Source organism: Papilio polytes, unplaced genomic scaffold (assembly GCF_000836215.1).
Source record: "Papilio polytes unplaced genomic scaffold, Ppol_1.0 DF821400.1, whole genome shotgun sequence".
Classification (NCBI taxonomy): Eukaryota; Metazoa; Arthropoda; class Insecta; order Lepidoptera; family Papilionidae; genus Papilio; species Papilio polytes.
The window spans coordinates 6,023,551-6,038,939 of record NW_013527804.1 but is presented as its reverse complement, the minus strand read 5'-3'; the positions used below and the strand labels follow the sequence as shown (position 1 = coordinate 6,038,939).

Sequence of the window (15,389 nt, the reverse complement as noted above, 5' to 3'; positions counted from 1 at the left end):
TCAAATATAACTTTTATTGACTACAGTGCAAGGTCTTTATTTGTTGTTGGTGTACTTCGTCTTGGTATGAACGCGGGTCGGAAAGTTTGTCTTGTCGGTCTTACGAAAGTTTTCTTCGTTGTTAATTTTGGAGTTTCAGTGGTAATTTTTGGTACAAATTTGCTAACAGTAGTCTTTTTTCTGGTATCTACGGGAATGTTTTGAGCTCTACTAGCGGAAAATCTTGATTTACTCGGAGTAAATGTGGATGTTTTATTAGTTTTTTGAATAGAATTAGATTTGACGGAGGTACTTATTTTTTTAGCTGTTCTTTGAGTCTCAATTGGTCTTGTCAGATTAGCTTTTATATTAGGTCGTCTTATAAAGGGAAATTTAGATTTTTTATTATCTCTTAGTAAGCTTCTTGGAGTGCTCGTGTCTGTTTTAGTTTCTGTGGTTGTTGATGTTTCAGTTACGTTTTTAGCTTCTTTTCCTAATATTGGTTGATTTGTAGATAAAAGATCGATGACAGGACTTGTAGTTATGTTCTTGACTGACGTTTTAGAAGACGTCAATTGTGTAGAAATATTGACAGGCTTTTCCACAATCTCCTTTGGAGATAATGTAGTGGATTCCACAAATTTAGAATCTTGTTTCTTTTCAGAAGACACGGTACTTGTTTCAGGTTTTATAGATTCAGCTTTTTTGGTACTTTCAGTAGGATCTGCTATTGAATATACAAAGAATGGTTGGCTTTCTAGTTTATCGTTTTTTTTTATTTGGTGTGGCGGGAGATGCGGTTTTAAATAGTCCTTCTAATGATAACGTCGATGGATTATTTCGCATAATACGTGGTGTCACTATTTCATATTTTTTGGCATTTCTGTTTTGTTCATTTTCATATGCAGCTGGAATAAATTGATAATTCTGATTTTCTTCTACCTTATCACCTTTTTTATCTTCATTAATGTAACTTAAGAAATCATCATCACTTATGTGTTCAACTTCACGTTTGAGTGGTGGATCTTTGTGTTGATTGGAATGTTCCTTGATGTGCCTGTAAGGTTCGTTCATACTTTCAGACGCAACAAGACTTTCTCTGTGATAGTTGCCGCTTCCTAGCGATCTAGCATTTCTTGCTTCATCGATACGTATTGGGTTATTAGGAGGATTATCCACAGGATAAACGTGTCCAAGTTTGGTCAAATAAATTGGAATTTCATCTTCAACTATTTTGATTAGAGTGAACCGACTTACTTCCCCGATTTTGTCAACGGTTGGTTTCTTTTCAATAATAATAGGTCCTTCTTCAATTGATGTAGTTTCATTATTTTTATTCAAATGGTGTTTATCTTGCTTAGACGACACTTCTACTACTCTGCTTATAGAAAACAGTTTGTTGAACTGGGTTTTCACTATAGGTGGTAGTGGTGTAGCAATGGTTGTGGTTTCAGGTACTTGTTCAGTAAAAGTTTCTTTCTCTGTTGATAATGTTGTTATCGCTATTGTTGTTGGTGGTTCAATGGTGGTGGTGGTGGTGGTGGTTATTGGCAGGGATTCCGTTTGTCTGTGTGTGGTTAAATTTTCTGGACTTGATTCAGTCACACCGGCATCTGTGTTTTCCAAATATTCATCTGTATCAACTTCTGTTGGGTCAGTTGTTGGTTGACTTTCAATCGTATTAGTAGTTTCAACGTTATGCGATTCAGGTTGTGTTGAAGTTTCGTTACTTGAAGTAGTAATTTCATTTTGCACGGTAGTTAATTCGCTATCACTTGCCTCGGGACTGACAGTCGATATTTTGTCATCAACCTTTGCAGAACTTGTCGCATTAATTTCAGATATAACTTTCGGAGTATTGTAGCCTATCGGTACATTCTGAACACGTTTTTTCGTGTCGTTAACAGGTTTATTTGAACTGAATCTATTGTACACAGCTGTTTTATTTTGTCCATTATTGAACGTACGTTTGGGTAATTGTGTCGCATTTGTTCTTGTGTTAGGTAACTCTGTTGTTGTTGTAGAAGTTCTAAATGTATTTGAGTTTACTAGCCTGGGTCTAAATAGTGGTCTTCTTGAAGATGTTGTGAACCTACCAACGGTTGTCGTTTGTGGCGTTGTTGTCTGTTCTTCATCATATATCTCTTCCTCCTCCAATCCCTCTTCAAAATCGTCGTTTCCTTCATCTTCATATTCTTCTTCTGAATCAGGTTTTCTTGTAAATAGTTGACTAGGAGGAACAAAAACGAAAGGATTTTCTGATTCTTCATCTAAGCCTTCTTCTTCGAGTAATTCTTCGTCAGAGTATTCATCCTCCTCTACTCTTTTTGTAGTTCTTGCCGTAAATGGTTTTCTTGTGAATGTACGTGAAAATAAGGGTCTTCGTGTAACAGATGGCTTAAATGGTTCTCTTTCTATAGTAGCAGGACTCGTGTATGCACCAGGATTATATTTACGACTAAAAGTTCTGCTGCTTGATGGTAAAGAAGATTCTGTTGTAGAAGTAAATAATCTCTTCGGTGGTCTATACGGCAGTCTTGTTCGAACCGATGACGATGGTGATGCCGTAGTACTTGTCGTAGTTATCGGTTCATTTTCGCTTGTATCATTGGCCGGTGTCGAAAACTCTTCTGGAGATTCTGATGTCTCTGATAAATCAATACCTTTATCATTCGATTCTATTACAACCTCTGCATTCTCGCCTGATGATAAAGGAATGGTCCCATTGACGGCTTCGTTTTCTGATTTCTGATTATCTAACTGAGCGCTACTAATGTTTTTGTTGTTATTGGAAATCGTATCATTTTCTTTTAAGTTCTCCGTATTCTCAACGTCAGGTGTAATATCCGTTTTGTTTTCAAATGTAGTAATTTCAACACCACCAGATAAGTTAGCGTTTTGTTCAGATACTGTCGTTTTATCATTTTGATCAAGATTGGTCAAGTTGTCATTGGTTGGTACTTCATCTTCTTTCGTATCACCATCATTATTCTTTTGATCATCTTTTGAATTCAACTCAGAATCTCCAGCAGTTTCTTCTTCAAGAGGCGTTTCAGTATCAGTTTGTTTTAATTGATCATTTTGTGAATTAACATCCTCATTACTTTTTACTGCAGTTTCCTCTTCGTTAGATTCAGATACTGGGTTTTCGTGACTATTGTTTCCTTTTATTTTTGGATTTTGCTTGTTCGATTCAAATTTGGGCTCTATAGGTAAATCTTCGACGTCTTGACTTTCTGTAGTGGTAGGTGTTACTGTGGTTGATTTAGTCTTTTCACCATAGTTAAGCGCCAATTTCGTTATTTCCTTAAACGTGTCAGGAGTCATAAATTTGGTCGTTGTTTCTATGTTACCGTCAAGTGGCTTTATTTTTTTCCGTATAATTTTTCGTATTCTTGGTACTGTAGATATTGTAGTATCTGTAAAATCTGCTGTTGGAGTAGTTTCTGGAGCAACTGTCGTTGTAGTAGGACGTCGTCTTATCACTTTAAACTTCCTTGTACCAGTTTCACTCGTAACAGTTTCTCCCAAACCGTAGCTTTCTGTAGTTGAAAATCTATTGTTTGTTAGGTTTTCCGTTGCCTCCACATTTGTGGTGCTATACTCTTCATTTTGATTATCATCTTTATGTTCCTTTTCTTCAATTGCACTCTCTGATAGGTAAATATCATCGCGTTTATTTTCCAATTCCTCGTCATCTATTTCTGTAGTAAATGTTTGTTCCGTAGTCGTTGTTGTTGTAGTTGTTGTAGATCTAGAGGGGAACGGTAACCTTCGGGGCTGAATCCCTATAGAGTTGTTTGGAACCGGTGTAGATAATCTTGCTCTTCCAAAAGATGCTCGAAGGGGAATTCTTGGGGATATAACTCCTTCAGATCTTTCTCTATTTATCGATGGCCTCAATGTCGGCCTGGCAAATGGTCGCGGAGTAAATCTAGCGAAAGTAGGACGTCTTTGCGTAAATGTAGGTTCAGTAGTCGTTGTTTGACTTATAGCTTCGGTAGTAGTGATCGTTGTAAATCTTCCTCTGCCTCTAAATAAAGTTGTTGGGCGTTTATCTTCAACAGTGGTAGCTGAAACTTCGCTATCTTCTGGAACCTCATCGATTTCAGTTGAAGAAGTCTCTTCATCGATATCTTCATTGTTTGTATCTCTTCTCACAAACATGGGAGCATCAATATCAACAGATGTTAAAGAGAGACCTTCGTCAACATTAAACTTTTCCCCAAAATTACTTGCAGACACTGGCGATGCTGCGGCAGGTAAAGAATCGTCTACTGAAGGTTGATATCTAATCCTAAATCTTCTGTTTCGTGCCGATTCACTGTTTTGTTTTATACCCTCGACCTCTCGACTGTTTGGTGTAGTTGACCTGATTTTCCTAGAAACTACATTTTCTTCCGATTCCGATGTTATTTCATTAGGCGTAGATAAAGGCTTACGACGACGTATAAAATTATAATTCCTAGAACTCACCTGTGTTGTTGAAGTTGGAGATGATGTTGTTGCCGTTGAAGTTGTTGTAGACCCACGACGTCTCAAGCCATTCCGACGTGATGTCGTAGTTGAAGGAATTTCAGTTGTTACAGTTGTAGATGGCGTTGTTGGCAAGGTTGTTGTAGTAGGACTTGTAGCGGTAGTTGTAGGGACTTCAATTTCTTGAGTTGTTATAGAAATGGATGACAAAGGCTCAGATGAAGGTATTTCTGCAGCCGTTGGAGAATTTAATAAGGATGAAATCTGAACAGCGAGGACCGTCGTAGGCTCAGGGCTGCTTGACTCCTCGAGAGGAGGAAGAGTGGTTGATCGTATTCTCAATACTGAAGTATACTGTGGTTGTAAAGATGGAGAAGTGATTTCCCTTTCTAAAGCAGATTCCTGAGATTCAACTTCAGTTTCTGAATTCTGATATCTAGAAAAAAAAATAGATTTTTCAATATACGTGCATTAAATAAGTAAAATAATACAGAATCTAGAAAAAAAACTTACTGCGCAGTAGTCGTTTCAGAGGTAGGGCGAGTTCTTCTAATTGTCACATATTCGGGAACATTCTCTCTCCTAGCACTGGTAATGTCCAGAGAGTTGACTGCTTCCGACACGGATACATACGGCTCGACACGTTCAAATAGAGCATTATTCCTAAAAGTAACAATACGATTACATGAACCACATTTTCAAAATATCCATATATACGAATTTGACATAATGTCCACATTTCATGTTTTTATCAAGTAAATTACCTGGACCCTGAATCATCAGCAGTATCAGGAACAGTTGTCGTAGGTCTGGATCGTCTGATATTAACATATTGGAGAGGTTTGCTTGTGGTGGCTACTTTAGATTGTCCTCCAGCAGATCGGCCCCGCGTTAATTGTTGTTCCTCTGATTCTTCTTCGTCTTCGATCTCCTCACTCTCCAGAGAGTTCTCAGTTGTCACCGATGTCGGGGGTCGAGAACGGTTAATGGTGACGTATCTATGTAATAAAAATTTTAAATATTTATATTTAATCTTTGATATGTGTAGTTGTTAATGCCTTAAACCATAACGGTTTGTAAGGAATATAAATTGCATACTAACTGTGGTCTATCTTTTTTTAGAAATCGATCTTGGTCCGCGGTTGGCTGAAGGCCTTCGTTCTGAGGTCCGCTACGACTGTTTTGTGACAAACTGCCAGTAACACCATTTGTGTTAAATCTGTAAAACAAGCATTTTATTTTTAATAATAAACTGCATATCCTATCTTTTTAAAAACTGTAATAATAAATTTCTTATTTTCACTTACTTGCCCCTTCCTCGGGCTCGTTCCAGGACTTTCTGGTAAAGTTTTTTGTTGAAGGACGAGGGTGTGCTTGTCGCTACATCACTACTGGTGCTGATGGAAGTCTCTGACAAGCCCAGCTGCTTCTCCAACTGTTCCACGCCACCTGCATTGACAAAATTAGTCAATTTAAAAACTGCTGGCATTTATGAACACGGTCATTCAAATTTGGTCGTTAGTTCGTGTATTGGGCTTTAGTAGACATTGCACTGAATTTAATGACATTTTTACATCACCTTGTTAGATCTGTTTATCAATTTACTTACAATACGAGTACATTATAAGGTGTGTGATTTACTTACCGACTTTCTTAATCAATTCAATTAGTTCCTTGATAACTTTAGGATCCTCTGCATCATCCGTTGCGTTATCTTCTTCGTCCTCATCTTCATATTCTTCTTCAACCTGAATTAAAGAAATAAAAACGCTATTTTTGACAATGGCAAAGAAATTTTTAAACGGAGTCCTATAGAATATTATTAAACAGTCTCCATCTGTAATCCGGACTGGTCTGGTCTGGACAATAATCTGTCCTTTAAAAACTAAATACATTCAGTGCTAGTATACAAGACTGGTACTAATACGGATAACCAATTATTCAATTACATCCTAAATTCTACAGATAAACGATTAAAACATTACCTGAGGTGCAGGTGTAGTGGTTGTTGTTCTAAACAGCAATGAGTTGCGGGTGCTGATCCTCAAAGGCTTGCGTGTTGTAGTGGTTGTGGTGGTGGTGACGGTCGTCCGAGTGGTAGGCGCTTTAGTGGGAGCCTTGGTTGTAGCAGCGGTTACTTTGCAAAGCACGTTGCGCGCAAAGTCACAAGAATCTGCTGCCTTATTGAAATATAGACCTGGAAATTAAAAAATAAAACATAAGGTTGCTTGCAAACATTTAATGTATAACCTCTTTATAGACTCTGGAATGTAGATTAAATTGTTTACTGTTTCTACCAGAGACAATTAAAAAGCATTGAACACATTTTTAATATTACTCGAAAGGTTTCTACCAGAGTTCCAACATTAGTGAGTAGCTTAAGCGACTGATTTTTGCCTATCTGTCAACTTGAGTGTAGAATCAAGAGTACGTAGGGTATACCTGAAGGGCAAGTGAACTGGTGGGCGACGATGCCGAGGTCGGAGGGACCGGAGTCGAGACACCAGAAGTATTTCTTGCAGTCGCGTGGGTGTGGGAAGAACCCTTCGTCTGTGCACTTAAAGTCTGCAAATGGAATAATATCATCATTACGTATGTCATTTGTTTTAATTAAAAAAAATATAAGAACATAAGAACTGAAAATAATTTGGTATATTCAGTGTGAGATGCATATAAAGTGTGAAGTATTATGATTGTGTACCTGATCCAGGGTCAGGAGTTGTCGGTGGTTCAGGAGTGACGTTCCAGGCGGGTGTAGTGCTCGTGGCTGATCCACTCTTACGTTTGCTGCTTCTAAAATTAATTACAATATTAACTTCTAGCTTCAAGAAGTGAAGTATTGCGAGGGAGAGAATGTAGAGGCGGATATTTTTCCGTAGATACATTCTGTCTCCTGTTTTAAAGCCAGACATCTGAAAACTACACACTATTGTATAGATATGTCTATGGTAACAGACACATGGATTTTAAGTTATATTAGGTGACTTGACCATAGTCAACTATGCTTGACTTGACTAAACCTCATTGACCATGACTTGACTAGTGCATATATACCTAGTAGATGGTTTCTCAGTGGTCGTTGTAGTAGTGGTGGTAGTGGACGTGGTGCGCGGTCGTTTATTCCTCCTGCCAGATTTGCCGCGTGATTTCGGCTTCTCGGACACGACGATGTTATCTGTCGACCTAAACAATAAAATTATAATTAGTTATACTTTTAAATAAATTGTTAATATAACATCCTACTAATATTACAAATGTGGAAGTTTAGATGAATGGATGTTTGTTAGAGTTAGTAGCCTAAACTATTGTAAGGCCCTTGATGAAATTTGGCATAGATGTAGAGGATATTCTGAAAGAACATATAGGATACTTTTGTTTTTTTTATTTACCCATGGACGGAGTTAGGAGCAAAAGCTAATGTTTAATAGTTTCGTACAATTTTGTAACTTACCCAAGTTTTTGTATATATGACTCTTTGGCCGCTTCTATCAGCGGGTAAGGCTTGCCGTGACAGTTGCCGCGGAAGTCATCGTTGTCGATTGACCAGAACATAATACCTGTAAATATAATGAATATAGAATTAAAAGAAATGTATAATTTAAAAAATAATCATTTTACTTTTAGGCGAGTTTTATTTTAGATTTAGGATAAAAAAATCAAATATATAAGAAACGTCTTTATTTGAGCTTATTTATTGAAAAATGTATAAATGACGTAGAAAGAAATAGAAAATTTGGAAACATAAATGTTGAAAATGACTTGCGAAGAAAAAAATAAGTGACTACAATATTTACGTAATGAAATAATTCTTTATAGACTAACCTCCTAGTCCATTTTCCGCGACATACTCTGCTTTCTTCTTGACTATATCGATGTCGTCGTACCCGACCCACTGGTTGCCTCTAAAGGCGACGGGACCCATCGCGGTGGGGTTGGGGTGCATCACCGTCCATTCTTCCTCCTCCTCTTCTTCTTCATCTGAATATTCCTCTGAGTCAGAGCTGATGCTGCGCTTCTTCTGCTTAGGCTTGAGAGCTTCGCAAATCTGAGAATATTAATCATGTTATATTTTTATTTAATTATATGAAGGCAATAATCTACTTCATAAACTTTACGCATGCAATAGGTATATTGTATGAAAGGCGACATGATCAAAAAGGGGATGACTGAGATGACGTATGATAGAGTTATTTGGTGGACTCGAACCTATTGCGCCGACCCTACGGGAGTAGCATAAAGAGAAAGATGATGCAATTGGTATATTTAAAAGCAAATTCTTGTAGTCGTTATTACAATTCAATTTAAATTTTTGTTTCATTCGAGAAGCTATCAGGTTTTTATTAAGTGTATTCATGAGTCATGTATATATTTCGCAACCAAGTTATCACAATAACCGGTTATTTGTCAACCGAATAACAAGATTTGCAATTTACATATTTTTCTAACGCAAAACATGTATTTGCCCATTTCAAAACATTAGATTTATAATGATGATATAAGCTATGCGGAAACTCCACTTATTTAAAAACAAGTGTATAAAAAACACTTAACAATTTTAGAAGATTCCAGATTAATTTACCTCGTAGTACGCTAAGTATCCCTTCTCTCTTGTCGCATCCCCCTGTTCCCCGGGGCCGTCAGCGGGCGAGCCGATCTCGACTGCGTCAGGGTTGAACAGCGTGTAGGAGCGTCCGTACGTTGGTATACCGAGCACTAACTTGTTGCGGTCAGCGCCATTCTCTAAGTAGAATTTTATCGTATAATCCTGTAAAAGGAATAATTATAATTTCATTAATTCCATGTGCAAATGAAACACGACTTAAGTATCAGTAAGTTTAATTAAAAACACAATGGAAAAATGCTCTCAGAAGTCTAGTTACCTGAATATTATCAACTCAGCATTTGGCAAAATATAAATAAAAACTACACTAATCTTACTAATTCTTAGTACTATATTAACAATGCGAATGTTTAGATGGATGTTTGTTAGAGTTTGTAGCCTAAACTGCTGAAGGGGTCTCGATGAAATTTGGCATAGATGTAGAGGATAGTCTGGAAAAACTCATTGACAGTTTATTTTTGTTTTTTTAAACTCCTCGTGGAAGTCGCGAGCAACAGCTACTATCAAATAATACTAACGATGTTAAGTTCGTTGTCGACGCTGTACTCGTTGGGTTCCTCTAGCGGGTAGAGCGGCGCGTGGTGGTTGACTGCCGGCTCGAACGCCGAATGGTAGTCATACGATAGCAGATTCATCCAGTCCAAGTATCTGTAATTACATGAAAAAATTAAATTACTACTTACTATCAGTAAGATTATATAATTTTGTGTTCAACTATAGAAAAAAAAGTTATTAAGCTTTCAATAGTTATCTCTGTTATTTCAATGCAAGATACAGAGCATGTTTATAATTTTTATAATTTATAACCATTTTTTAATATTTTATAACCATTAGATAATTAGAGTGGGACACCTTTGACTAAACGATCGCACAACTATTTTGAACGTCGTTTGTCGATAGTATCGCAGCCAATACAACTGTTTAGTTGCTCAACTAAAAATCAAGTAGTGTGCGCACCTCCATATAAGCTCATATAATTCAAAATGGGACTAAACAGTTTAGTTTCAGATGTGCGCATGTTTTTTTAATATTTGTCCCTTCAGTTACATGTCTCCGAGAAGCAGTATAAACGTCCTTCTAAAAACCTTTAGCAACCGCATAATCTGTGTTAAATTTTCATAAAAAAGATATAAACAATAGTAAATGCATCCTTTGTTATTTCAAATGCTCGTTAGATCGTTTGTCGTGGCTACGCGTACACGTAAGACGTTTTATTTAAGAAACAGAAAATAATCAGACCGAAGAATATTTAGTTGTATGCTCACTACATATGGTTTAAGAATACATTCACTTAAGTAAGTATACAAGTGAGGAAGTAAATTATCTCTGAGAGGGTGTCTCAAGACTAACTAACCTGCAGCTTACATTTTTTAAATACATATAATCTATACTAATATTGCAAAGAGGAAATATTTATATTTTTGTATATATTGAAATAACTCAAAAATTACTGGCCCGATTTTAAAAATTCTTCCACCATTAAAAAGCAACGTTATTAGTGGCTAGTATAGGCTATATTTTTATTGTTTAATTTCACGGGTGAAGTCGCGCGCTACAGCTAGTTAATAATAATGAGGGATTTTTATTTGTAATACAATGACTAAAATTCTTTCAAAGAATTATAAGTAAGCAGTACAAATAAAAAATTTGGTGTTACCACTACTTATTTGGTTTCTCTTTTTTTAAAAAAAGAAAAAATCATCAAAGGATTAAAATGCAAACGTCACTTTTGTTTGGTAACCTAGAAGGTTACTTTTGTTTTCATAGAACATTACTTATTCATCACTTAAAGCACTTGTGACGCAATAAGTTAAAATTGCAGTTGCACACTCAGCAGCCCTCATACATGCATGCAGCCTCGGTGCTATTGTTTGCGGACGTTCCAGTCGCCGTATTAAGATTACCACATAGCAAACATAGCTAGACACGCGTGACTCACGCTTGCATGAACAATAAACTTTATCATAATAGTGGAACACAGACATAGATAAAATTCTATTTTAATAACTAATCAAACTATAAATACAATGAATCTTACTAATATTATAAATGCGAAAATTTAGATGGATGGATGGATGGATAGATGTTTGTTAGAGTTTGTAGCCTAAACGGCTGAATGGATTTCGGTGTAATTTGGTACAGATGTAGAGTATAGTCTGGAAGAACACATAGGCTACTCAGTTTTGTTTTTTTTTTAGTTTCACGCAGACGGAGTCGCGGGCGGAAGCTAGTTTTAAATGAGTTCAGGTTTTCTACCCAACCAAACTCCACTACAATGCAAACGGCGGGAAGTCATTTTGCGGAGGGCGTAAGATCGCGTACTGTGGAAGGTATTGGTCACCTTTCTTTTGTTATGTTATAATTTTTTTGTATCTTACGTGTATATGTAGACTGATTTCTTCCTAATAATATTGTACACCAATAGCTTAAGTATCTAAGATCGCAATTGTTTGTTTGTCAACCACGTTTATACGTTACCCGTTGGATGAAGCAATATGACATTGGCATAGGGAGTTAGGTAACGGTGGCTGATGCGAGTTTGATGTATGTCGCAAGTACGTGAGCTCGAGTAGGCTCATGTTGTCTTTACATTTGCATGTCTCTTTGATCTAATCGACGAAACACGTCAAGGTCGCAGAGAAGTTTGACAAGTTTCTAACATGATCAATGTTTACTAATGTTTGCCTAGATGAACTTGGAGATATTGAATTAGATAGAATTCAAATATAGATCATTAAATTTATTTATATTAAGAGGTTTTTAATTGAGGAAGTTAACGAGTGACGGTTACAAAAAAGTTGATCATTGTAATTAATGATTTATAAATTTGGACGAAATGTCAACATAAAAACTAAATATGCCTTTCTAATGACAAAAATATTAGACTCAAAAGTTTCAGAACTCACAATTATACGATTTGTTTGTAACAAAGTGTTATTACATGTATGATTGCTGTAATATATACAAGCATTATTACGAAGATAACATAAGTATGGTTTAGCAATTATAATTACATTGCAATAAGCTACAATCACCTTACTTATAAAAATTACATATTGTACAAATGTATAAAATTAAACATTCTAAGTGTTAATGAATTGTGAAAAAGCGAATATGTGTGTAGGATTTGAATCTAATATTACGATTGATGGAGATGTATGGAGAAGACAGTTTTGACTTCTAAATAAAAACTACAGGGATTCTTACTACTACTTACTATTACTAATACTTACTTGTTTAACGTTTCAATGTCGAAGCCTTTCTGTATGTATTCAATACCAGCTGGTACAGCCATTGTAAGCAGTAGACGAGGCTTGCCAGTTTTCTCCGATTCCCTCTCGAATTCATCTCTCAGTTCCCGGACAAGTTTTGCATAGTTCTCTCTATCTTTAGGTTTACCGCCGTCTCTGAACGCCGGGTACTCCCAGTCCAGATCGAGACCATCGAAGTGGTTCTGTCTTAGAAACTGTAACGAAAATTATGGAATTAAGTTTTTTAGAAATTCGCCGATGTACATATATTACGCCTTACTTTAATGGATTAAATTGTATATAACTTTAAATTGTCGTGGTTTTTACAAATATAATGTTCGTAAGATACTGAAAGGACATAGTCAGACCATGAACATGGCACATCCAACTGTGCCGAAATATCGGGAGCTAAAACAATTCAATCGTGGTAAGAAACCCGTATCTTACGAAGATTAAATTGTAATTTAACAGTTCCTTCAGAATGATCTGGTAACATTTAAATTTAAAAGGCATAGAATTAATAGAATAACGAAAGATTTAATCCAAGACTTGTATTTATTTTTGACTACAACGATATTGTTTCAACTAATTCTTGTTATATAATTTACATTGTCTTTCATTTTACATTATACAATAAAGTTATATTGACTCTCAAATGTTATGTAATATTGATATAACGTGAATGAGGCGTGGCTAAGTATATTTCAAAGCTTAAAGATATTGTTATCGGACAAGAAATTCCATTTGATAGTTATGTAATCTTACTAATATTATAAATGCGAATATTTGGATGGATGGATGTTTGTTACAGTTTGTAGCCTAAACGGCTGAACAGATCTCGATGAAATTTGGCACAGGCGTAAAGGATAGTCTGGAAAAACATATAAGCTACTAACTTTTGTTTTTTGAACTCCACGCGGACGGAGTCGCGGTCGAAAGCTAGTTTTAGAATAAAACTGACGTCATTTTGTAAAATAATTGTGTAAGATCTTAAAACAACAGAACATTTTAAATTAACAAAAGAAACATGATCAACATTAATTAATCTATCTTAAAGTAAGCATTATTTATGAAATACAAGCTTTCGGTTAAATGTATTCATTAGAAAGTTTTATTAAACCAAAGAGTGTCAATGTTAAAACATTACTTGCTATAATTTTAAACCAATTTCATACTAACAGAAATAATTGAACAAGATAACTTATGCTTTCATAGCAGCAAATGTCTAAGTCCCTTGCTCTACCTGGTCGACTTGTTTGGAACGCAGAGAAAGTACAAGTACTTATTTAGATGCTACTTAAAGAACAAGTTCCTTTCATATGTTTTTAATATTAACTTGACTTTGAAAACGGAAATCATTCCTTACTTGTTTGTCTTTATTTGGAATTATGATACTTTGCCTAATAGAGGGCAGGAAATAAGTTACTTAAACGCCATTTGAGGATGTAGTTAGTTGAATATTAAGGAAACAGAATATAATTTTCATTTATTAACGTTGTTTTGGTAAAGTTTAACGAGTATTTGCAATATGTCCTTTTTAATATGAATAAAATTAAGTGTCTAGGAATCTTATTTATCAGCATGTATAGTTTGTAATTAGTCCGAAAATCTGGTATACATAGACTTATGTTTGTTTTACTAAAGTTTTTCTCCATTTCGATTGATTTTAAATGTAACTTTAAAGCTCTCATGACTATCATCTACCATTTGCATTAAAATACAGATGTAGATTGTCTTTTATGTAATTAGCAACGATTTTATTTTATCTAAAAAATGTATACGCATTTAAACTTACCTTAATCGCATTCCTTACAAACTCCTTCCGCCGATCCCTAGACGCGACCATGGGGGAGAACCTGCTGGAACCTTCGTTCCAGCCACCGATGGCCAGCATTGTTTTTAAGTTCTTATTGTAGGTTTTTAAGCCCGTGAACTTGGCATATCCACCTAGGAATAGGAATAGGAATATATGTTATTTAAGTTCAACAAAATGTCTAGTTAAGTTTTATGCTGCACTAGCTTTCCATTTTTTTAATATAAAAGACATCAACGAGATGTAACTGATCATTCTTACATAGTAACTTAATAACGTCTTTTGACGTTCGTTTACACTTTTACATTATAGAAAAACTGGAGAAGAAATGAAATAGTTTTCCCAGTGTCTTCACTTATATTCTATTTATTTATAATATGAGTTACGAATACAAATTACAACAAACGTTTTATATTTTCAATTTAACTCACCTTTTTCAATATCCTGATATTTATCGAAGGGCTTGAATGTATTATCTTTGGTGAATCCACCAAAAGCATAGACCAAATGCGTGCACAGATAAGGGTTGATGTTCTGGGGGTTGAAGCGCGCTGTACCCGGTCGGTACACCGACCAGTTAGTGTAGTAACACACCACGCGGGGTTCCGCTGATAAAACTGTGAAAAAACAATATTTATGTTAAACTTTAAGCACAGATACTTAGTACAAAAGCTTCGTAATATTTATTAATAACATAGTTAAAATATTCAAGCGTAAAGACAACATTCCTGAAATACTTCATAAATGACTCTATGTTTGATTGAATGAATAATTATTCTACAAGATTTGTTATGCATTAAAATAACTAGGCGTTGGCAACAAGGATCAATTAGTAAATGTTTTGACAAAATAGTACACGAAATACGAATAAAGATTAATCTACAAAATACAATTAATCGCGTCATCAAAATATACTAATCTTATTAATATTATAAATGCAAAAGCTTGGGAAGATGTTTGTTAGAGATTGTAGCCTAAACTGCTGAACGGATCTCGATGACATTTGGAATACATGTAGAGGATAGTCTAGAAGAACACATAGGCTACTTGCTTTTGTTTTCTTTTAAATCCAAACGAACGGAGTCGCGGAAGAAACCTAGCACATAATAATTTAACTTTAATAAAAACTATAAACTACTCTTATACTAAATGGGTAGAGAAGACAAATTTCTTAAATAGCTAAAATATACATAAAATCTAAAGAACTATGCATTTTCTGTTCTTCATTTGTATTGTAGAGGCCAACGCA

General features: G+C 35.4%; 1 protein-coding gene across 1 annotated transcript in view; it reads right to left on the bottom strand.

Annotated features, from left to right (window-relative positions):
- The window catches only part of LOC106108837 (mucin-5AC), a 79,445-nt gene that overhangs the window by 29,745 nt on the left and 34,311 nt on the right, over positions 1 to 15,389 (bottom strand). The window contains exons 3-19 of the mRNA XM_013290123.1: positions 14,572 to 14,757; positions 14,123 to 14,274; positions 12,310 to 12,542; positions 9,595 to 9,724; positions 9,035 to 9,220; positions 8,278 to 8,500; positions 7,907 to 8,012; positions 7,510 to 7,638; positions 7,157 to 7,248; positions 6,898 to 7,020; positions 6,441 to 6,652; positions 6,101 to 6,203; positions 5,763 to 5,904; positions 5,558 to 5,674; positions 5,220 to 5,453; positions 4,969 to 5,118; positions 4,456 to 4,891 (exon numbers count right to left, since the gene is read on the bottom strand). Of these exons, the coding sequence (XP_013145577.1) occupies positions 4,456 to 4,891; positions 4,969 to 5,118; positions 5,220 to 5,453; positions 5,558 to 5,674; positions 5,763 to 5,904; positions 6,101 to 6,203; positions 6,441 to 6,652; positions 6,898 to 7,020; positions 7,157 to 7,248; positions 7,510 to 7,638; positions 7,907 to 8,012; positions 8,278 to 8,500; positions 9,035 to 9,220; positions 9,595 to 9,724; positions 12,310 to 12,542; positions 14,123 to 14,274; positions 14,572 to 14,757 (2,954 nt within the window). The remainder of the gene's footprint in view (positions 1 to 4,455; positions 4,892 to 4,968; positions 5,119 to 5,219; positions 5,454 to 5,557; positions 5,675 to 5,762; positions 5,905 to 6,100; positions 6,204 to 6,440; positions 6,653 to 6,897; positions 7,021 to 7,156; positions 7,249 to 7,509; positions 7,639 to 7,906; positions 8,013 to 8,277; positions 8,501 to 9,034; positions 9,221 to 9,594; positions 9,725 to 12,309; positions 12,543 to 14,122; positions 14,275 to 14,571; positions 14,758 to 15,389) is intronic.